Source organism: Antedon mediterranea, chromosome 8 (assembly GCF_964355755.1).
Source record: "Antedon mediterranea chromosome 8, ecAntMedi1.1, whole genome shotgun sequence".
NCBI lineage: Eukaryota > Metazoa > Echinodermata > Crinoidea > Comatulida > Antedonidae > Antedon > Antedon mediterranea.
In genome coordinates this window covers 6741707-6765441 of record NC_092677.1, presented here as the reverse complement: position 1 = coordinate 6765441, position 23735 = coordinate 6741707, and the positions used below count along the sequence as shown (strand labels likewise).

The 23735-nt window shown below is 34.5% G+C and overlaps 1 protein-coding gene across 1 annotated transcript in view; it reads right to left on the bottom strand.

The window, feature by feature from the left end:
• LOC140057354 (piezo-type mechanosensitive ion channel component 1-like) overlaps positions 1 to 23735 on the bottom strand; it is a 63293-nt gene that overhangs the window by 6806 nt on the left and 32752 nt on the right. The window contains exons 24-44 of the mRNA XM_072102985.1: positions 22913 to 23075; positions 22237 to 22258; positions 21814 to 21977; positions 18663 to 18841; positions 17717 to 17867; positions 17067 to 17156; positions 16494 to 16570; positions 12076 to 12251; positions 11888 to 11972; positions 11396 to 11473; positions 10402 to 10515; positions 9686 to 9858; positions 9265 to 9359; positions 7628 to 7681; positions 7417 to 7452; positions 4548 to 4812; positions 4051 to 4230; positions 3484 to 3610; positions 3158 to 3224; positions 2545 to 2683; positions 1584 to 1798 (exon numbers count right to left, since the gene is read on the bottom strand). Of these exons, the coding sequence (XP_071959086.1) occupies positions 1584 to 1798; positions 2545 to 2683; positions 3158 to 3224; positions 3484 to 3610; positions 4051 to 4230; positions 4548 to 4812; positions 7417 to 7452; positions 7628 to 7681; positions 9265 to 9359; positions 9686 to 9858; positions 10402 to 10515; positions 11396 to 11473; positions 11888 to 11972; positions 12076 to 12251; positions 16494 to 16570; positions 17067 to 17156; positions 17717 to 17867; positions 18663 to 18841; positions 21814 to 21977; positions 22237 to 22258; positions 22913 to 23075 (2650 nt within the window). The remainder of the gene's footprint in view (positions 1 to 1583; positions 1799 to 2544; positions 2684 to 3157; positions 3225 to 3483; positions 3611 to 4050; positions 4231 to 4547; positions 4813 to 7416; positions 7453 to 7627; positions 7682 to 9264; positions 9360 to 9685; positions 9859 to 10401; positions 10516 to 11395; positions 11474 to 11887; positions 11973 to 12075; positions 12252 to 16493; positions 16571 to 17066; positions 17157 to 17716; positions 17868 to 18662; positions 18842 to 21813; positions 21978 to 22236; positions 22259 to 22912; positions 23076 to 23735) is intronic.

Sequence of the window (23735 nt, the reverse complement as noted above, 5' to 3'; positions counted from 1 at the left end):
AATAAGATGCTTGAATTCAGTATTAACCATATTTGTATTCATTAAAATTTTAGATACGATGTTAATTAAAATGTCAAAATGAAAATGGCGGTAAAATACATGATTAAAATTTCCTTGTTAAACTATCTTATTTGTGATCTTATTTGTGTTCGAGTAGAGAGGCTATAAACTCAGGGGAGGAAAATGTAGTATCCTCCCTTTTCACCAAGATAAAAAGGATGAAATGAAAAAAGAGGGATGCATGTCATGTCATGTCTAAGTTTATGAAGTTGCCACATGTCATTTCTATTGGTATGCTGCTGCAATACATGTCATGTCTAAGTCTATAAAGTTGCCATGTGTCATTTCTATTGGTATGCTGCTGCAATACATGTCTAAGTCTATGAAGTTGCCATATGTCATTTCTATTGGTATGCTGCTGCAATACATGTCTAAGTCTATGAAGTTGCCATATGTCATTTCTATTGGTATGCTGCTGCAATACATGTCTAAGTCTATGAAGTTGCCATATGTCATTTCTATTGGTATGCTGCTGCAATACATGTCATGTGTAAGTCTATGAAGTTGCCACATGTCATTTCTATTAGTATGCTGCTGCAATACATGTCATGTGTAAGTCAATGAAGTTGCCATGTGTCATTTCTATTAGTATGCTGCTGCAATACATGTCATGTGTAAGTCTATGAAGTTGTCATATGTCATTTCTATTGGTATGCTGCTGCAATACACGTCATGTGTAAGTCTATGAAGTTGCCATATGTCATTTCTATTAGTATGCTGCTGCAATACACGTCATGTGTAAGTCAATGAAGTTGCCACATGTCATTTCTATTAGTATGCTGCTGCAATACACGTCATGTCTAAGTCTATAAAGTTGTCATATGTCATTTCTATTGGTATGCTGCTGCAATACACGTCATGTGTAAGTCTATGAAGTTGCCATATGTCATTTCTATTGGTATGCTGCTGTTATAGATGTCATGTCTAAGTCTATGAAGTTGCCACATGTCATTTCTATTAGTATGCTGCTGCAATACATGTCATGTGTAAGTCTATGAAGTTGCCACATGTCATTTCTATTAGTATGCTGCTGCAATACATGTCATGTGTAAGTCTATGAAGTTGTCATATGTCATTTCTATTAGTATGCTGCTGCAATACATGTCATGTGTAAGTCTATGAAGTTGCCATGTGTCATTTCTATTAGTATGCTGCTGCAATACATGTCATGTGTAAGTCTATGAAGTTGCCATGTGTCATTTCTATTAGTATGCTGCTGCAATACATGTCATGTGTAAGTCAATGAAGTTGCCATGTGTCATTTCTATTAGTATGCTGCTGCAATACATGTCATGTGTAAGTCTATGAAGTTGCCATGTGTCATTTCTATTAGTATGCTGCTGCAATACATGTCATGTGTAAGTCTATGAAGTTGTCATATGTCATTTATATTGGTATGCTGCTGCAATACATGTCATGTCTAAGTCTATAAAGTTGCCACATGTCATTTCTATTGGTATGCTACTGTTATAGATGTCATGTCATAATATGCAGCATGAATTTGACATATAAACCTAACACACCTGTTAGACATCCAAGGTAAGAGGAAGAACAACCAGCCATGTATTGCGACCACTAACAATATCAAGAAAATAAATTTAGCATTGACATCCTTCTTGAGGTAGATGGCACGGTCGACTAAGATGAGGACGAATTGGAACAGAAGCAACAAGACAAAAGACAGTGGGATTTGGTTGTTGAGGATGTATTCTGTTACATCAGTCTGGGCCTGTTCCTCCTGTTAAACAAAACACATTTTAAGGAATTTTTAGCAAATAAGTTTAGAAGCTGATGTTGCTTTAAAAAAAAATTGCTGCCTATATTTATCTTTAGGCCATGTTCCCATAGATAAAAAAAAACATATTTGTGGGGCTTCAAAGCTGTATATTAATTTTCAGCTTGTATTTTAATAACAAAATTATTTTCTTACTGGACTACTCACACCATCCACTCCCCACATCATCGATACATATTTATTCAACTTATCACTAATACTGTTAGTGAACGATCGGGACCAACAGGTGGTAAACACCTCTAAAAACGGTCCAGTCCCAATTGCACAGTGGCTGTGTGCGACAGTGGCTGTGTTTTGTGTGTACTAGTACAACGGGGTAACCTCCTACTCACCTTGAAAGATGTACGAGGTTCTTTAAAGTGCACATGAGCTATGTGTACACTGGACCTCTGGACGGTTTATAGTCCTTATCGGAGAAGACTCGTTCTACCACCAGAACCATGGAGCGAGGGAGCCTTGAACCCTTGCCAATGTTATGGCTATGTAATTACGGTTCCACTTAATCGCTTGGCAACTCACTCGCATATCTTTGTTTTGTTAAAATAGCATGCATGACTACTGGCCCTTAATTAAAACAAAAATCGGCTAAAAGAAATGTTGATAAAATAAATAAAAATTCCATCTCCCAACTTGTATCGGTGCTTGGGAAACACAAATTGTTTTGAACGCTCAATATAGATCCAACTTACCCCAAATGCATATGAGCAGAATGTTGTGATAAGGAAATTGATAAAATCACATCCAAACATGGTTACATACACGTCTGTCACATAACTGTATGTTGGGTCTATTAACCTCTGGTAAAAATGTTTAAATGGATCCAGCCAACTGAGAAAAAACAAAATAAATTGAACAGTCAGTATACAATATAGATACAAATTCATCTGATATTTTAACACTTCACTGTATCTGATTTCGTTGATCGTTGATCAAATTTTGTGCTATTAAGACTTTTTTTTTATTCTAAAAAAAGCTCTTTACAAAACACAGCTTTAGCAATGACAAACGTTCACAATAGCATTTAGTAGGAACACAGAGAATAATACAAAAGAACATTTAGTCAGAAAGGAAGAGAATGGAAAAACAGAAGGTAGCAGTGACATACCAACTTTCATTCATCACAGAAAAATTGTCAAGACAGAGAAACCGACAGATTAAAAATGCCCCAAAAGACTGGTCCACATAGAGTTGTGAGACTTTCATATTAGTGTATGTAAAGTCATCTATCTCATTAGTGTAATTATGGTAGTCTAGAAAATTATTGGAAAACTGAACTATTCCTTTTTGAAGAAAACGACTCACCTTTTCTTTTCCTCTTCCTCTGATCCTTCCGAACTGACTGACCCTGTGTCATCTCCCTCTGGCTTTTCTAAAAATAATGATAAATTCTTATTTCTTCTGTTATTATTATAATTAAAATTTATATATTACGAATAAGATGAAAGTAACAAGCGAATGAGGTCAGGTAACTAATATGAAAGGACAAAGGTCAATATGAACAAGGCCATATACATGGCTGTAGTCGCATGCTCAAGTTAGTGTTTACCGACCAACCGACCGGCATAGTGAGATGTAGAGTCGCGTTGCACGCTACTAAAAAGCCAAAGTGAAGACAATAGTGGCCTTACCTTTTATAGCCAATGTGGCACCTTCTTTTGTATTTTCTTCATCAACTTCTTTCTGGTTTTCTTCCTTTTCAACTTCAACATCATGGAAATCTGGCAGAACCCTGCTCTCTTGCCACAAACCATGTCTCTAAAAGAAGGAATAACATAACACATTGCAATCAGTGCTGTGAACTGTGTATAACTGTTCCAAGACAACTTCGCCTATCTATCTTATGGAAATATTAAATATTCATGAAGAAAAGTGGGTTAAGATCTTCCTTAGATACTTTTAAACTTGAAGTTCAACTTACAAAACGAGCAATCGGTGACAAGGCATTTTCTAAACTAGGCTCAGTATTATGGAATAAACTACCTATGTCTATTGTTTCCAAACAATTGATCCTTGGTGTTCCTGGTCTTTTTATGTAATATTTTTTTTTGTTAATCTTCAGTTAGGAATGCATCTTTAGTGATTTGTCACTTAAGTTAAAAGAAAGAGCTATATTATTAACTAAATATAATATCAAAAAACCAAAATCCTCATATTCAGCTTTCCAGTGCAGAAATGTTGATCATTTGAACACTTACACGCAATATTGAACGATGAAGGAATACAGCAAGTAAGACTACAAGATCAAATACTGCATAGTCATCTTCCTTTTCAATGCCAAGCAAGCGAGGCCACCATAATGGGTTCTCCTGTTTAGAGGCGTTTTCGTACCAGGGGTAGAACTGGAACTGGAATATATACTTCAAAATAACAACGATCTGAAGAGAGAAAAAGAAGAAATGTATTATTGTGTGGGGATTTTCATAAAAATAATGATAAAGAACATGTTTTAAAGGTTATGAATTAAAGTTCAAATCTGCCATAATGTTTGTGTTCGGCCTATATTTTGCCATAACTGAAATGAAAAATGCATTTAGAAAAAAGTAATAGTGTCTTCCAGTACCTATCATGGTAGGACTTTTAGAGGGTTAGAGTTAGGATCTACACTATTCCCAATAATAAAAAGTAATTAGAAGAATTAAAAACAATTTTATTATACATACAATAACTATCTGTTTTATTTATTATACCTTACCTCAGTATATGTGATGACCGTAATCCAGAATCTCTTGGTTGGTCGTGGAACCGTCAACATAGCCCAGAGAAAGACTAGGATGGGTAAAGGCAAGGACAGAATGCTGGCGGATACCAAATGATTGAGAATGATGACAAAGTAGCAGATGAGTTCAGAGTGCGCGATTCCCCAGTAGACAATGGCATTCAGAAGTCGTATGGGACGAGGCATGCTGTTCTCGAATTTATCACTAGATCCAGTTTCAACTGATTCTTCAAAATCACCACTGAAAGAAAATAGAGGAAATTTATACTGTTACAAAAAATGACATGATCCTAAATTGGACTCCACATTCTATATACAACTAAGAAGATGAAGTAATAATAAAAATGTTAATAAAACAAAGTCAACAAACTATTAACATAAATAATCATAAACAAAATCAGTGAAACAAAATTAAAGGTTAAAGAAAAACAATTTATTATTTAGTGAAGAGTGTGAGATTAAAAGAAAACCAAATACTAATAATTTTCTATTAATTATTACATGTTAATATTAACCTTCACAATAATATATGTTGTGTCTGGAAAAGGATTTCGATGAAATGGAACTATTAATTTGTTTAAGCGAGGTTCCCACTAGAGGCAAGGACGTAGATGCAATGTGTCTGGAAAAGGATTTCGATGAAATGGAACTATTAATTTGTTTAAGCAAGGTTCCCACTAGAGACAAGGACGTAGATGCAATGTGTCTGGAAAAGGATTTCGCTGAAATGGAACTATTAATTTGTTTAAGCAAGGTTCCCACTAGAGGCAAGGACGTAGATGCAATGTGTCTGGAAAAGGATTTCGATGAAATGGAACTATTAATTTGTTTAAGCGAGGTTCCCACTAGAGGCAAGGACGTAGATGCAATGTGTCTGGAAAAGGATTTCGATGAAATGGAACTATTAATTTGTTTAAGCGAGGTTCCCACTAGAGGCAAGGACGTAGATGCAATGTGTCTGGAAAAGGATTTAGCTGAAATGGAACTATTAATTTGTTTAAGCAAGGTTCCCACTAGAGGCAAGGACGTAGATGCAATGTGTCTGGAAAAGGATTTAGCTGAAATGGAACTATTAATTTGTTTAAGCGAGGTTCCCACTAGAGGCAAGGACGTAGATGCAATATGTCTGGAAAAGGATTACGATGAAATGGAACTATTAATTTGTTTAAGCGAGGTTCCCACTAGAGACAAGGACGTAGATGCAATGTGTCTGGAAAAGGATTTTGATGAAATGGAACTATTAATTTGTTTAAGCGAGGTTCCCACTAGAGACAAGGACGTAGATGCAATGTGTCTGGAAAAGGATTTCGATGAAATGGAACTATTAATTTGTTTAAGCGAGGTTCCCACTAGAGACAAGGACGTAGATGCACTGTGTCTGGAAAAGGATTTAGCTGAAATGGAACTATTAATTTGTTTAAGCGAGGTTCCCACTAGAGACAAGGACGTAGATGCAATGTGTCTGGAAAAGGATTTCGATGAAATGGAACTATTAATTTGTTTAAGCGAGGTTCCCACTAGAGGCAAGGACGTAGATGCAATGCAAGCGAGTTTACCAATGAATAATAATCGCTTGTGATTGGTCAAATCACTTACATTGCAGTTCTGCCTTTGCATTGCGTATTTAGTGGGAACCAAGCAGGGTCTTTGCAAGTGTGCCGAAGTCAATGAAGAAATATAACATAATCTAAGTTGTGGTAGTATTGGTGACTACTGGCAAACTCTTTGGTGATATATAGTGCAATCAATAATCACTAATAACATTAGCTTTACGCTCTTTATACACTACCAAACTAGTTGACAAAAAAAGTGTGATGTGTCCAAATATGGTAGTGATATGACATCCTCATGTCCATGGGCACATCACATTTTGTTTTGTCCCATAAAGTTTGACAGAGATTCCTTAGATTGACCATTGATGTAAGTAATATTTAATAACATAAGATTTAGTGTTTCCTGTGGAATACCCTTCTATTGATACTAATGCCAGATTCAAACATACACAAATTTTACAAAATGTAACCAAATGCAACATGTTGTGGTATGTATGAAAGTAATTGAATGTAACTTCCATGAAAATGTGGTATTCACCAGTTTTAACAAGGAATGTACAGTACTGTATATACTTTCATTACCAGGGAGCTAAATAAAATTTAGGGAATCTTAGGGGTAGAATTATACTACTACGGATTGCATTAACAATGTTGTCCTAATTTAGCATAAATTAGAGGGTGGTATTACACTTGAGTATATGCCTTATACTCTTGGTAATGAGTGATGTACAACAAACGGTCATGTGCAAGAATTAGTGTGTGAATGCATAGTATCTTGGTAGAAATATCTCTGGAGGATGTCCTAGTTACATTTTGTAACATTTAACTACACATGTGAATCAGGTCTTAAGAGTGATATTATACATATGTGGGTGTTAACCTTTTAACTGCAATAAATGGTTCATAATATTATGGATGGGTTCTTCCTATCTTCATGCAGATAAATATTGAAGAGTAACCTTCATTGTTGAAATTGTTTTGTTCAACAAACAAAAGAGAACAAACTTCAGTGTTAAATGTGCATGTCCACACCAGTACGCAATGTATGCCGCAATACGAGTGTTATTCTAATATCATTTTAACTTATTGCAACAAATGTTTCAGATTACTGACCTTTCATTTCAATTCAAAGAATGTGAATTCTCAGAGGTGCAGTAATTAAGTGTTAAAACAGGACACTAAATAAATAGACTATAAGGTTTTTTAGTAATGCATTTTTTTAGCCTCAACCAGAATTGTCAACTATAACAAAATTAAAAAAAACAACACAACAGCAGCATATATCCACTTACAAATACATGAGGAGAGTATCCGGTGCTGGTTCATTACTTGAGGGGAAGAATCAAATCAAAATACATATCATTCTTGCACAAATTAAAAATATATAGTAGTACTGTATTCTTGTTATGAACATGGAGGTGAATCTAATCACAGAACCATACATGTTTATCTTAATAATTTATAAAAATAAAATACAATAAACAAAATTTGCATAAAATGTACCTCTTAGTAGCAGAATCTATCTCAAGAGTTGTCACATCATCACTAATGGTAACACTGTAAAGAGATAAAAATTGTAATATTATTATTATTACCCAGTGAAATCCGCAACTTAAATATTTCTGTTAGTTCTTTTAAAACCAAATGACTTAATTATCTCAATATTTATTTTTTAAATAATTTTGATATTGAAAATGTGTGTAGTTGGTCCCTTTCTTGTCGATGCTTTTATTGTAGAACGTAATTTATTTATTTGTTGACCAACTAGCATAGGTGTTTAGCACCTGTTTGGTCTTTCCGTGCCTCCTTTTATAATTGTTTTGTCTTCTTTGTTATGTATATGGCAGAAATTGAATAAATAAATAAATAAATAAATAAAATTATATAATTCAGTTTAATTACAGTATAATAATTATAAAGTACAGAATATTTATGAGATTAGTGGAGATGCGAACCTCCACACGCCCAATCTTTTAAAGTTAAAAACTCATTAAAAAAAGTTGTTATTGTCAATCCCCTGCTATTTTCCCATTATTTAAGTTATTCAAAAATATATAATATTTGCCAAGACTAATTTGTAGTGAAAGATAAACGGTGCATTTAAATATTTTAAAATGTGCAGAATACAGAAGCATTCATGCAGAGTGTTAGAAAAGTAGTCACAACAAAATCAATTCTTAACTAACTAAATAACCAAAATTACACTTTTTACGCAAAAGACAAAATGAAAAAGAAAAGTTAGCAATCCATTTTTATCCAATTGGCACTCTTCCGATTACACTAACAGGGTTGTTAGTCCAATGCAGTGATAATAAAAGATGCACTGGGTTCTTTTAAGTGAAACGCGCCAGATGTCTATACATCCAGTTTTAAGTCCTTTTCTGAGAAGACATGTTCTACCACCAGAATGCTTTGCCTTGAACCTGTGGTAATATTATGACTATGGTTTTCTATACATTTATCTTAACACTTGAAAGATGAGGATATAATATTGGTGCAGCAGTGAAAAACATTCCCATACAGGCAATAGAAACAACCACAAAGCAGTATTTGGAACGTGAAACTTACAGGTATACGCATCAGGATAGTGTGTGGAACAGGATAAATTCAAAATGAAATGAAAAAAATATATACATATATGCAACAGATTGGAGGGCTTATAATGATGGGTGTAGGTAAAGATATAACATAACTATTCAAGAAAGTAAATTTTTGTGACAACCTCCACCAATGACTTCACACTTAAACTGAAGTGCAACCAATTTAATTCAGGAGGACCAGTACGTAAAAATTAACTGATTCAAACTTATTTTTTGAGAAACATAACATGGTGAAACTAAAGACATTACAACATTCATATTTATTTGCTTACAATGTTTTGTTTTTGTAAGTCCAAAAGGTAATACCACTTTATTTACAAAATGTGGATGAAAACATTCTATACAAATTTAAAAAAATGTTCACAGTAAGGAGAATTACAAAAATATATTTCATCCATCATCATCATTGTAGTAGACATGACAGTGTAGTATAAATATTATATTACAGTAACATCAACATCTCCAGCAGATTTAGAGGTACCTGTATAGAGAAGGTTATTCATAAAATCTTTAAAAATGGACAATGATTTGTAATCTTACCGCGGGACAGATTTGACAGCTCCCTCGTCATCCTCCCCTTCGTCAACTCCCTTATCGTCCCCGTCTGTTTCACTAGAATGTAGTATGGTAGCTTTCTGCTCAAAAACAAATTATACATTAAAATACAGTAGAACCGCTAATAAACACACATTCAGGACAAATTGTCCCTTTCAATTAAAAAAAAAACATCTTTAATCACAGTCTTAAAACATATATTGGCCTGTTTCACTTTTAATAGGGATGTCCCTAAGCTACTGTAGTGCTATTGATCAGCCAGTGTGAAGGGCAGTTTAGAAACAAGCATTTCTATCTTTCATCATAACAGAATGTTGAATGGGACTGGAATGTACCTGCCATGGGCCAGTGTGAAGATTTTTTTATAATAATATACAAATTAATTTTTAGTATATCTTTTCCAAACCTTTTCAGATCTTCTTCGTTTTCCCTCAGCAGACATTCGTTTCAACTCTTTAGCAACATATCTGTACTCTTCAGAGGCTTTGTCCAAGTAACCTATCACTGAATCAATTAGGCGCAAAAATATTCTCCACGCCAACTTCATTATGTTTACAAATTTGTCCCAACATCCCGTGCCTGAAAAAGACATAATCATATTATTATATAATATTGAATAGAAAAGGAAAACTTGTATTTTTCTGTTTTAGGGATCGTGTACAAATTATTCTACTGCAGTAACTAAATGTTTTTACTGTAATAATATGATTCTAGTTTGTTTCAATTTAGAAGTTTACGAGGCAGTCACTGCAATAAACAGTGTGTATAAATACCCAAACAAGGTAAAAGAGTTAACAAAATGCAGTTACTGCAGCAAATGCAGTAGGATATTTTTGACATGGTTACTTAAGCTCTGTCTGCACTATCAAACTTCATGTGACAACAAAATTTGATGTTCCCATAATATGAACATGATGATGTCATATCACTACATATTTAAGCATATCACTACCATATTTAATCATATCACTACCATATTTAAGCATATCACAGTTTTTTTGTCAAACTAGTTTGAAAGTATAGACAGAGCCTTAGGAAAGTAATACAGTATCTATAATCAAGCAACATTTCCCACGAACAGTATATATAAATGGCTGGCAACCAATTTAATGATTCACATACCTTCTTCCTCCTCATCATCTATAAATGTATCCAGTATACCACCGACAGCATCTTCTAAGGCATCATCAACTGATTTGGTACCAAGGTCAACATCAGTTTCATCTCCCTCTCCATCTGTTTGTAAAGATGACAACAAATATGTCGGGTAAAAATGGCAAGGGGATCATTATTGCTAAATGTAAAAACAAGAACATTATGTATGTGGTGGTGCAGATAATGGGACATAAGACCAGCAACTCTATGGAACCCTGGAAGATGACATAAACTGCATGACTATGGTAGTGCAGAGAATTGGTGATGTCATGAAGGAAGAACATTGAAAAGTATCTGCACACTGTCAGTTTAACTCCATGGCTGTGGTAGTACATCTTGGCAGATGACATCAACTCTATGGTAGTGCAGATAATGGGTAAAGGCATTATGGAGGAAGATGATTGTTAGAGACCTGAACCATAGAAAACCACCAACCACATGGCTGCTGTAGAGCAGCTTATAGGTAAAGACATTATGGAGGAAGACGGGTGTTAGATACTTGCACCTGGGTAGATGGCATTAACTCTATCACTGTGGTAGTGCAGATAATGGGTAAAGGCATTATGGAGGAAGATGATTGTTAATCTGCAACATAGAAAACCACCAACCACATGGCTGCTGTAGAGCAGCTCATAGGTAAAGACATTATGGAGGAAGACGGGTGTTAGATACTTGCACCTTGGCAGATGACATCAACTCCATGACTATGATAGTGCAGATAATGGGAGATGGCATGAATGAAGATGTTTGTTATGGACCTGTATCTGTAAGACCATCAACTCTGTGACTGTGGAAGTGCAGATAATGGGTAAAGAGATTATGGAGGAAGATTATTAGAGACTTGTACCATGACAGATGACATCAACTGACCATGGTTTTGCTGTTACTTCCCAGCTGATGCCAGGGCTTCAGATAAATATTCATTTTGTGTGACAGTCTTTATTGAAAGACACAACCTTACCTATTAATGCTGTTGTGCTAGTACTTGGCTGAGATTCATCAACATCATCTTTCTTTTCTTCATCAATAATTGGAAGGCCTAGAAAGATGATGCTAGTTTAATGACTAGTCTTCTTAAATACTAAATTACATTCATTATTATTAATGAACTTATGACTGTAATTTTAAATATTGAATTCTATAGAAATTCCTGGCCAAGTGGTTATTACATGGGCATCGCAAACCACAGAAATAATATTGGCACATTTCATGGCTTTCCTCGACCGCAGTTCTGATCAAATCTTCTTGCATAAACTGGAGGTCTAGTGTACAGATCTAGCTTGGATGGCATGTTTGCACTAGAGACACCAACGAGTAGTGGGTTACCTACTGGTAAATTTAAGCTCCTGTTTTTAAACTATGGAAGCCACAATAGTGGTTTTATGTCTCGATGGGATAAAAGAGAATTAACCAATAATGATTCATAAAACAAACAATACAATTCTCTACTTACCTGGTTCTGTCGGTGATGTTGGCGACATAGCTTCATCATTTTCAAGTGCTGTTTTTGGACTTGTCATAAAAGCTTGGAAAGCCAACTAAAAAATGAGAACATAAACAAAATCCTAGTAAAATAGAACTTCAAATTATTATTATTATTATTCCTTATATAAAATTAGAATTCTACTGCCATGACTTTACCTGCCATGGAGATTGCTTCCTCTCCAATTCACTGACTGAATGTCTTCTCTTCATCTTTCCTGAAGGAATAGCTTCTTCTGGCTGACCATATTCATGGATTGATTCATCTTCCAGGTCACTAAAGTCATCATCGCTTTCATCCATGAACATGTAGTAACCTGCTGTTCCACGGATAGCTACAAAAAAAAAAAGCACATTTGTGCTACTTATGCGATATGGTGTAAATGTAAGGGGCAAGTGAAAGGAATGGGTCTGTGCCTTTGCTAGATAGAAAAAATATATGGATTTTGTTTTATGCTACTGGCGAGAGCAATATTGTGTAATTATAAGGGATTGTAATTGTATTTAACTACTGTAGAGTAGCTTTGCGTCAGGCAGTTGAGTAATTGATCATATGCTTTGCCCTACTCGGACGTAATTTGTACTTTACACTAAGTACATTTGAGAATACTTAAAATTTGCAAGTAATTACTAAAATTTTAAAATGTACTTAGTGATAATTACAAATTACGTCAGAGTAGGGCAAAACATATGATCAATTACTCAACACCCGGACCCAAAGCTATACCACAATAGTTTAATACAATTACAACCCTGTTCGTGCCATACCCGCTGCTTACTTAGGCTTAAATCTAACCACTAGCCATCAGTGCAAGCTCAGTGGTCTAGAGGTATGAAAGCCAGGCTAGTGATCTGGAGGTAGTGGGTTCGAGTTCCACCTGAGAATTATTTGCAAATTTTTTCTTAAGTATTCTCAAATGTACTTGTATAAAGTTTGTTTTATGCTACTAGCGAGAGCAATATTTTGTAAGGGACTTTGGATTTAGCAAGTGAAATGCATGGGTCTGTGCCTTTGCTATAAAAAAAAAAGACATGGATTTTGTTTTATGCTACAGCGAGAGCAATATTGTGTAATCGGTCGCCATTTAAGTGCGTACGATTACAAAGGTAGTCTTTAAACCAATTAGACATCTAAGTTAAATGATTTAAGCTTGTCTATAAGTATGCTATGGTCTAGAGTATAGAAATGCTTTTTTTTAGATCAATCATGACTGACCAATATACTTTCCACTTTTCATGTCATTTATCCAATCTTCTGTAATATTTAATAGTGAAGATACAGTTAAGAAATTAGGATGAAATCCAAATTTTTTTAGTTAATACAACCCTCTTGATAATTTTAGAAAGAATCGGTAAAATTGATATGGGTCTGTAATTGCTAGTCATTTTTCATTTCATTTCATTTATTTATTTCACTTTACAAATATATAAATATAAAGTGGAGGAGCCTAAAAGAAAGCAAAGCTTGTGGTGAATAGGCTCCTCATAGATAGTCTGTCCTATCTCCCCCTTTAAAAACTGGCAATATTTTGGCACATTTGCATTTTCTCGGAAAAGTACTAGTTGAAAGTGAAAGATTTACCAAATAAGTGAGAGGTCCAAAAATTTTATCAATAACCAACTTGAGCATTTTAGCTGGAAGCTCATTCAAGATTGTTGCTTTACTTACAGAGAGTGCGTTTAATTGTTTATAAATGTATTCTAAACTAAATTGAAGTAGGTCCCTGCTTTGATAAGTATTATCTTCAATAACTAATCTGGGAATTCTTGCAAGATATTTTTTGCATGGTCAGATTCTATTTTAGTCTGCTGTTAGTTTGTTTTCACTTGTTTATAGGTTGGATATTTCTGTACTTATACTCTTTGCTGGAACAATATATTTCAAAGTTTCCCATATTAAAAAAAATCTTTTGTGTCCAATTGTTTAATTGTTTCAGCATTTAACTTATTTTTACCTAGTTTTACAAAGTTCAAATGTGTTAGTTTTAGATGCTTTCTTTTTTAGTACATCACGTTCAAGCATTGACAAAACTAGATCATCTGTTAGCCAAGGACTAGTTTCGCACCCTCATCTTTTTTAGCGAAGCATAATCATCTATATATAAATTATGGTTAATTCTGACATAGGCGAGCACAATGCAAAAACTTCGGTACAAATCTCCGCCTTGGATACCTACCTTTATCTATCCGAGATGTACCGCGAAACGTAGATTTGATAACATTAGTGTGCACGCCGACGCTATTGTTCCATATTTATATCTTAGGAAGATATTATAAAGAGTTTTTTAACAACATTTATGATTTCAACATTGGATTTTCCTCTCAATTTCAATTCTTCCCGGTCAAAGTAATTTCCGGGTTTAAGATAAGTTCACCTTAGTTTCAAATATTTTCTCTCTTTTATACACAAGGGAGCAGTTAAAATAATAGATTTGACCCTAAAGGTGACTGGAAACAGGCACTTTCCATCAATCAATACAGTGTCCCTTTGGAAGACGAAAAAAAAATTGGCCATTAATCATAGCCATTTCAGTTTTTTGTTTATTTTAAAAGGTACAGTAGTTAAATAATAGGAATTATACTGCAAATTAATAAAGATCAAATTAAATATACGCCATAAAGAATCAGAATATATTGTGGGGAATAGTATTATAAAATTACATAGGGAGATTTGATAAGACATTTTTTGAGTGAAATCCCAATAGCTGAGTTTTATTGAGTAAGCTTGCAGGAATAACTGTAGGCTATCTTCCTGTGTCCCGTTAGGACCGAGATGTCTGCCCATGTTGCAAGCCGTAATGTCTTCTTTCTTGGGCCCACTCTGTCACGGCAGTTAGTTTCAAAAGATGATTAAATTAAATAATGTATTAATAATTATTAGGATGGTATTCATTTGAATAAACGCCTCTCCAATAAAACATCACTTTGAATAATAACCCCCCCCCCCACAACCCAACTATCTAATAAACGTCCATCCACATATTTATAATAACACAATTATACTATTTGTAGTAGAATTCACCGCACTGTTATCTGCAATTTACCAAGCATTTGTTATTCTTTTTTACCACTTTTCATATCTATGAGAGGATTTCATTTGATTATAAATGTTACCATATTATTAGAACTAAAAAATTTAACATATATCCCTCGAATAAGCACCTCCCTCAAATGACCTCCGCCTCCCCAAAGGGCCCTACCAAACAATAAAAACTATACTTTAAAATGTTATTAATCATCTAAAACACTGTGAAACAAAGTAGTTCAGTTTTACGAATGTCAAGCATTTTCAATAATGGTAACCGACAGAAAATGTATAAGGAGAACATTATCATTCCGAGAACCATCGTCTACACTTCCTAGAGGGGGAGCGAGCGAAGCGAGCTCACCCTCTAGTTTATAGAAATTTTAAGAAACTTAAGTTAAAATGGACCTGAAATGGAATTTCGATTTTCAAGAAATTCACACATGTTATTTAAATGTATCAAATTAACACAAACCCATACAAATAAAAACAAAATGTATAGTATTTTGAGTAAAAACGAAATTTTAAGATACCATGGTAAATTAGCGAAAATTACTCACGCCATTGCAATATTCTATTTCAACGGCCGTCGGAAGCCCTCTATATTCACGACGTCACATATACACACGATGATATCGAGAGCGTGTATGCCGCCCGATAGTCAGTGAATGATCGACGGCCTGGAAAGATACGCGAAGCGTTGACACTAATACTAATTTATCGTTTGTTCTAAAACCCGAATTTAGAAGGCCTAGTACCTCCCAAACCTTTACTAGGCCTAGGCCCCCAATCCAGCGCGCGGAGTCGATCCACCACCTACATCATGCGGCGAGGCTCCGTTTCATGTGCATCCAAGGACCAAAGCAATATCAACAACTTGCTGCGCTCATTGTCAAGCCAAAGTAAAATATGAATAAAATTCGTTTTCGAACTGCCTGATTCGTGACAAATAAATTATCATCTCATATTACTAATTTAATTCTGCTAAACTAAAAACTAAAGAAACTAACACATTTTAGCAGTATACACGAACGGAAAATATGGATACGCATCATTGCGCACGGAGCTGTATCCCCGACAACGTTGCCAGGCCAACTTTGGTATTGCCAGAAAAAAACCGTTGATTTTAAGATTTTAAATCGTCATTTACTCGATGAATAACAGTTTATACGGTAATAATTTTATCTAAAAAAATTCTAAATACGTTTCTGCAAATGCACAAGCATTTTTTAGAAAATACTCCATAGATTTCAAGAGTTATAGCCAAAAAACTGCAAATTGTCCATTGGAGGGATAGGAATATATTCGCAAAGTGACGTCACCCGCGAATTTTTTTGATTTTCAAATGGGGCTTTCCTCAAAAGGGCCAATTTATATTTTGTAACAATATACATTCTAGCAACACCTAATAGCCCCCAAAACATCATTCTAAAATGAAAAAAATCGAAAATCCATTTCAGGTCCATTTTAAGAAAATTGTATGGGAAATACATGTGGTGATCATGGTGGTGCTGCTGTAGGTCCATAAGGCCTTGACAAATTGAATGTTTACCTTCTCCGTGGTCTAAAGGCTCTTTGTACTCATCTTCATTCTTAACCCTCATCTGTTTTTCTCGAATTTTCTCTGTTCTGTGTTTTGTTAAGGAAAATAAATTCAAATCAGTAACATGGCTATGAAAATATAACTCTGTGAAAATCAGTTAATCTGTTTCTGGAAATCAATTACCGTAAATCTTCTAATAGTAACCCACACTCTAATAGTAACCCCCCTTCTAATAGTAACCCACCTTCTAATGGTAACCCACCTTCTAATGGTAACCCACCTTCTAATGGTAACCCACCTTCTAATAGTAACCCCCCTTCTAATGGTAACCCACCTTCTAATGGTAACCCACCTTCTAATAGTAACCCCCCTTCTAATAGTAACCCCCCTTCTAATAGTAACTCACCTTCTAATAGTAACCCACCTTCTAATAGTAACCCCCCTTCTAATAGTAACCCACCTTCTAATAGTAACCCCCCTTCTAATAGTAACCCACCATAAAAAACAATCAAACAATAATACTACATAATACTAAATAATACATAGTGCACATAAATATAAATACAAAATTTAAAAACATACTTTAGCTTAACTTTTTCCAGAATGAGGGATTCCACTTTTTTGTTGTTAAGCACTTTAGTTGCTAAGATTTCATTGATCAATTCTGCTCCTCTGTAATAAAAAATCATAAATGAAATTCAAAGAAAGCAAACCACATCCACAATGATCTGAAATTGAACATTGTGACATCAGACATCTGTATAAATATGACCAAATAAGAAAGTAGCTGAAAAGCACTGCTCTCAAAAGATAACAATTCTTAATTCACATAACATGCTAATACTGTAGGTGGACTAGATTTTACACATGTTTCTCTAGGGTCATGTAAACCTCGACATTTATACATATGGATGCCAAAGACAGAGGCAGTGATAGTATGTCAGGTGGTAATCGCTACTCACCTCAAAAAAGATTACTAGGTAGGCTTTATTTAAGTAGATGATAAACACCAGACCTACTATTTAAAGTCCTATCTTAGAAGACTAACTCTAAGAGAGGAATTCACCACTAAAGCTGGGGGAAAGAAGTCACAAACCCATTAATTAGATTATGTCATTGCCTACTAAAACCACACAATAGGGACATTACGATTTGGGTTGATGTAGGACCTAGGAATATGCGAATAGTACCACCATATGTTCTAGGTCATAGGTCACTTCCTAATATCTTACTTTGATGCTAGCTTCTTCTCTTCTTGAAGATCAATAACAATGTACTGGAAATAGTAACTTGTAAATATTCTCTTTTGGATGATCAGAAAACAGAAACAGACAATATCCCAACTGAGACCGCTCTCATCCTCGGGCAGCACGCATTCACAACCTTTAAAAACACAAAAGAAATTGTGGTTATAAAATAACAGGTCAGGTCCAGGACGAAGTTCCGAAGTTGGCGAGAAGTCGGTGCCCTTCGTCCGGTGTTAGAAAGGAAAATGTAATGCTAACAGGCACTCTGTCAACCAATTGGCATTATAAAACATTACTAAATTTAATTATTCAAAACTATGTGGATTTATTTTTGATGGGGTGGTGGGGGGGAGGGGTGTTTGCTGAAAAGGGTGTTTGGTTGAAGCATAAATTTCTCCCTTCCCCATATTTTAATCAGATCATTCATTAAAAAAAATCTGAACAACAATGATCCACCAACTGGATAAAGATTCAAATGATAAATCAGAAGACCATCATCTTTTCTGGAACTCCATTTTGAGGCTTTTGACTTTAAATTATTAGCAAGCAAGCATGATATTACTTTTCAAGGACCCAAAATATGGAATACTTTACCAGAAGAACTAAAAATTATCAATTTTATACCTTGTTTTAAGTCCAAATTACATGAATACCTTGTTTCTACTATTATTGTTTAGGTTAATAATATATCGGTCTTAAGTTAAATTATAACTGCATTAGTTTAAGTTAAATGCCTTTTTTGTTCATTATCATGTTTTTTACCTTACCTTACTTAAATATGTTGCCCGGACTCCACATTTTAAAGCTTGGCTTCTATAGTGGGGTACCCATTTTCTAATTTTTTATATATTATTTTAGAAAATGTTAACTGTATTTTGTTTTTATTTGAGAAATAAATTATTATTGATTGATTGATTAGCATTTTACTCACTATGAATATCAGGCTCAGGTGTGTAACCCTCCTGTAAACATACAACTCCAAGGAGTTGAATGAGAGCACACAGACAGTTACCCTCAACCAGGACATCATTTATGTAGGCGCATGTTAGAATCTGCAGGCCTACTTTCATAATCACTACGCACAGGTTGTATAATATAACTAGATTCCATCTTTAAAATAGGAGTTAACAAGTTATTAGTAATAGTTGAGTCTCTTTTTAACTTACGCCAACACTCTTGGATAGACTAAAAATATAGAAGTTTCCAAAAGCTTGGTCTATATAAGCGTATAATTTATTGAGACAAATAATCTGTAAATTTTATTCGAACGATTTGATGCTCATATTTTCTATAAAAAAATAGCTTACAAATAGCGAAATGACAGATATATGACATAATCTCCAAATCAATTTGTATTCATGATTTGTACAAAAGAAAATAAATAAAATTGACATGGAATGCTTTGCATTAAAAACAAATTAGATGCTAAGCATGTGGTAAACTTTGATTATACAATAGAGAAAATATGAGATGATACATGCAAGGAATAAAAGTTACAAATTTTAAAATGCAAAATTCATTCATCAGGTTTAATATGAAGCATTAATTAATTTTTTTGCTGAACATAATTAAAATATTATTAAACAGTACTATCAATGGTCATCATTCCATGTAATACACTATTACACACAAAAGCATGCCATGCAAAAAGTGAATGTATATATTACCGTAATATGATTGCTGCAGTAACTCCCTTAAAGTTACTGCAGTCTGTTAATATTAATGTGAATCTATTTTTCGGATTAGTTAATTGCCAGTCTACAAAACTTATGTTAGATTTAGGTAGTGTTATTGCTAGTAAATATAGTTTTGTGATAACCTTGTGACTTGTGTTTCCAAAAGGAAATAAAATTCTCAACCATACTTATTACATAATTATAAATAATACACTACTTTACTGTTTATTTAGATAAAAACACAAGCTGAAATGATTGTGATGTTAGTATTGCAAAACAATTCTAAAAAGTTTGAAAAGAAAAGTGCAACAGACACATTTTTAAACAATAATGTTTTACATTTCTGAATATAATTAGTATTTCATAATTTTAGATATATCCAGCAATCTCAAAAGAACAAACTGATAATATTCAATGTTAAGTAATGTTAAGTTGTTAAGTCCTTGACAAAACCATAAACAGTTAAGATCCAAAATGATTTGCGTGTTTTATGATTTGAGTAAAATGATAAAATCTCAAACTTCTATTAAATGAATTTTGTGAAATTTGAAATGGTTTTAGATGGTGATTACTGGACTTACGCTCTTAGGAGGAATCGTCTAGATCGTATCAGGTAATCAGGACCGTATAAAAAGTAGAACATCGCGAAAAGGACATAGAACATACCAAATAAGCTGATACGAGATGTGCCCGTCACAAACATCATAGCAATGGTGATGTAAAACATGTATTGAAATACTAAGGTCTGTAAAGTAGTGTCAAAAACAAATGACATAAAGAAATGTTATACAGAAAAAAAAAACACAAAACAAAACAAAAAGAACAAAAGCAAATTGCAACAAATAAAGGTAAAGAAAATTGAATTAAAAGATAATTTTCCAGTGTTGAGATTCTGCGAAGTTTAAGCTTTGTAAAACCTGTTTGCTGAATAGTGTGTGATATCAGGCGTGACCAGGCCTTCCAAGGGTACAAAACAAATTGCATCAAGGTTAAATTTGGCTCAGAGACATTCACATTATAATAATTATTAACACCAAATTGAAGGTTGACATTTGCTTGTTGTAATGGCATGTTTGTAGCCTAGGTAGCCAATGGCATGTCTGTAACCTTGGTTGCAGACATGCCATTAGAATTTGTTTTTTGATAAGGTTCGAAAGAATTCTTCCTTTTCACTTGTCATGAAGATACAGCAACAGCATAAAGCTTGGTTCCTCTTGACATAAGTGCAATGCAAGTGAGTTGCCCAATCACATGCAACAGCTTGGATGATCCATCGTGTCATGATTGGTCAAATTACTTACTTACATGTCCAAGTGGGAACCAGCTTAATAGGGCTTTGGGGAATTTTGCTTCAATAATATCATGTAACTGGCAGCAAACATGTTAAATCATATCTAGGTTAGTTGTGGTAATAGTGCATAGCTGTAATAAGATTAGGTGCTGTGGTATAAATATTCAGTAGTTAAATGGCCAAACACCATAATGATGTTTTAAGCTTCTTTCACATTGTGTCCAGATTCAGTCCAGCACCCTGAGAAAATAATAGTGTTAAGCATGTTTTCACATCGAGTACGAATTTGGTTATCCTGTGTGTTACACTTTTGATTGGTCAATTGAAAAAATCAGGTAAAAATGGCTTCCGAATTCGAATCCAAATCGTACAATTATGCTGTGAATGACCCAATGCTTTACCAATGAACCCATTTTCTATGATATTTTTCTCAGGGTGACATAGCGAGTTCGGGCATGATGGGAAAGAAGCTTTAGCAAAAGAGAAAGACAATACAGTATAGCAAGCTTTGTTTCGGGAAGGTAGATGAGGGAGACACTAAGTTAATAGCCAATTGGATCATCACCAGATATCACTGCCAGATAAAATTATTTCTCTTTCATATACAATCCCGAAACAAATCTAGCTATTACAAAACATTATCTGGCAAATTACATAATTTAAAGCTTAGTTTCCACTAGGATGCAATGCAGGGATGTAAGCGCAACGCAAAGGACCAATCACAAGCATTTACTTGAACCGTCGCTTGTCATTGGTCAACTCCTTGTGTTGCACTTATGTCTTTGCGTTGCATCTTAGTGCGAACCAAGCTTAATTTGTCAAGATAGGATATCAAATTTTTTTCCTCAATAGGTTAATAATTTGAAGACTTTTTAGAAGATAATAAAATAATCAGTGTAAATTTGCTGATGTGCTTTGATATTAATCTATAGATTTTGTTTATAAGGTTGATATTAAATTGATATTTACACACTTATTTGACATAGTTTATGTATTTCCCAGATAATTATGCCAATCATATTCTAACATGCTAATATTATGCAGATTACTATGCAAATACGTGGGTTAATTTACATCAGGCAGCAATCAGTGGCTTTTGCACTTATTGTACTTACAACTTGACAGCCTCAGCCATAGGTTTCATGAGTAAGTTACGGCCAAAACCTAGGCAGGAGAAGGCTATGATAAGATAGCCTACACCTAGAATATTGGTGTGGCTTGTGGCTGTAATGTACAGAATAGCCAGGCACACCCAGAAATTGTACCCTAAGACAGCACTCTGGTGGGTAAAGGTAGGGTAGAAGAATAAAAGTGATGTAAAAAACATATAAAATAAACAATTAAAAAAATATATATACATTTTATAAAATCTATACCATTTAAACAAGGATTAAAATTTAAGATTTATAAAAAAGCAAAAAAATTGAAATTTAAAAAATAATTGTAATACATACAATCAGGGCTTGCATTACCATTATAAAAGGTCAACAGTTCAATTTAATATTTAAAAAGTATGATAACATTTATGGCAGACATACCTTGCAAAGATCCAAGTATGATCTAGAATGAAACAAAAACATTGTACATTTTTAAAATTATTTAATATTTCTAAAGTTAGAACTCACATTGTGAGAATAACCTGTGGATACTAGGCTAAACAACACAATAAGCTACCTTTCATGCCTCCAGTTTCCACACCAAAACACCGCGATAACCCCTACCCTTCTGAAAAATGCATTGCACATGAGCCAGATATACAGGACCTCCATTTAAAAGTTTTATCTTATCTTATAAATTTGTTCTAATCAAGTTGAGTGGCCGAGCAGTTAAGCGGCGTTGTAAACCATAGCTATACAATCAGCACAGGTTCAAGACACACGACCATTGTTTTGATGTCAAGTCTGGCACGTGTGCACTTTAAATAATCCAGTTCATCTTTCGGAAGAGTAAGGAATTACCATGGTATGCTGGTCCATTTCAGCCCCTGTAGTTGTGGACAGAATGACACCGTTTGGTGGAAGCACTTGACACAAAGGGATCCTTTGAGGTGCGTCATCCACAAATATGTGCAATACAGCTCAGTTGGACTGCAAGATGCAGGTTATTCCCCACATTTACAATAGATGAGGATAGCCTTGAACGTGATCAACCTTATTGCTATAATGTGCAATGACCCTGCCACATTCTTTTTGTTAAATTTCTATTGATACATACTTGTTAAAGGTAAAGTTTGGTACAGGATTTGACGTGATTCTTTCGGCATCATCTTTGAACGTGTCCTTTGCCACGTTGTTGTTGCCTCCAGGAAATCCTGTCTGTGATTCCTTCAGGAATACCTGCCATTGAAGACTAACTAACAGCAGTTGAAAGAAATCAGCTGAAAAGGAAAAGTGTACAATCTAGTTACTTAATGTTGTTTAGAGTCAGAAGGATCTCCCTCGGTCGAAAGTTTATTTATTTAACATATTTATCATCTAGAGCGGAATATTATATATGAGAAAATAAGGAAACACAGGAGGCTGTATTTAAGCTTTCAACATCTTAACGTATTTGAACATGGAACTCAACTCAACTCAAAGGAACTAGTTGGGCAAGAGTGCTTATGTAAAAAGTTTGAGCAACTGAACGGAACTAACCAGAACTGAACAGAACAGAAAGGAATCCGTGTACAAGCCATTATGCCACTGGAACTGATAGTAACTAATCGTGGTTACCTTACGGCGCGCGCAATGCAATTCGTAGTTGTATAGGAACCAGTATGCACAAGCCCTTTTTGATAAAAGCGAACGGATCCCGGTAACCCATATCGCATGTGTGACTCGATTCAAGGTTTTCAGTTCCGGAAAAAATAGAACATAGGCAACTGAAAGCAACTAAGCTTATGTTGACATTTTGTCAACACAGTTGAATTGAATTCCATGTCGTACATAAGGGCACCTTTACAGAATTGATGTGAATGAACCTAAACCTCTCCCAAGCTGTAGAACCTCGGAGACACTGGCTATTTATTCAGAGTGTTTAATGTGAAAAGGGGTAT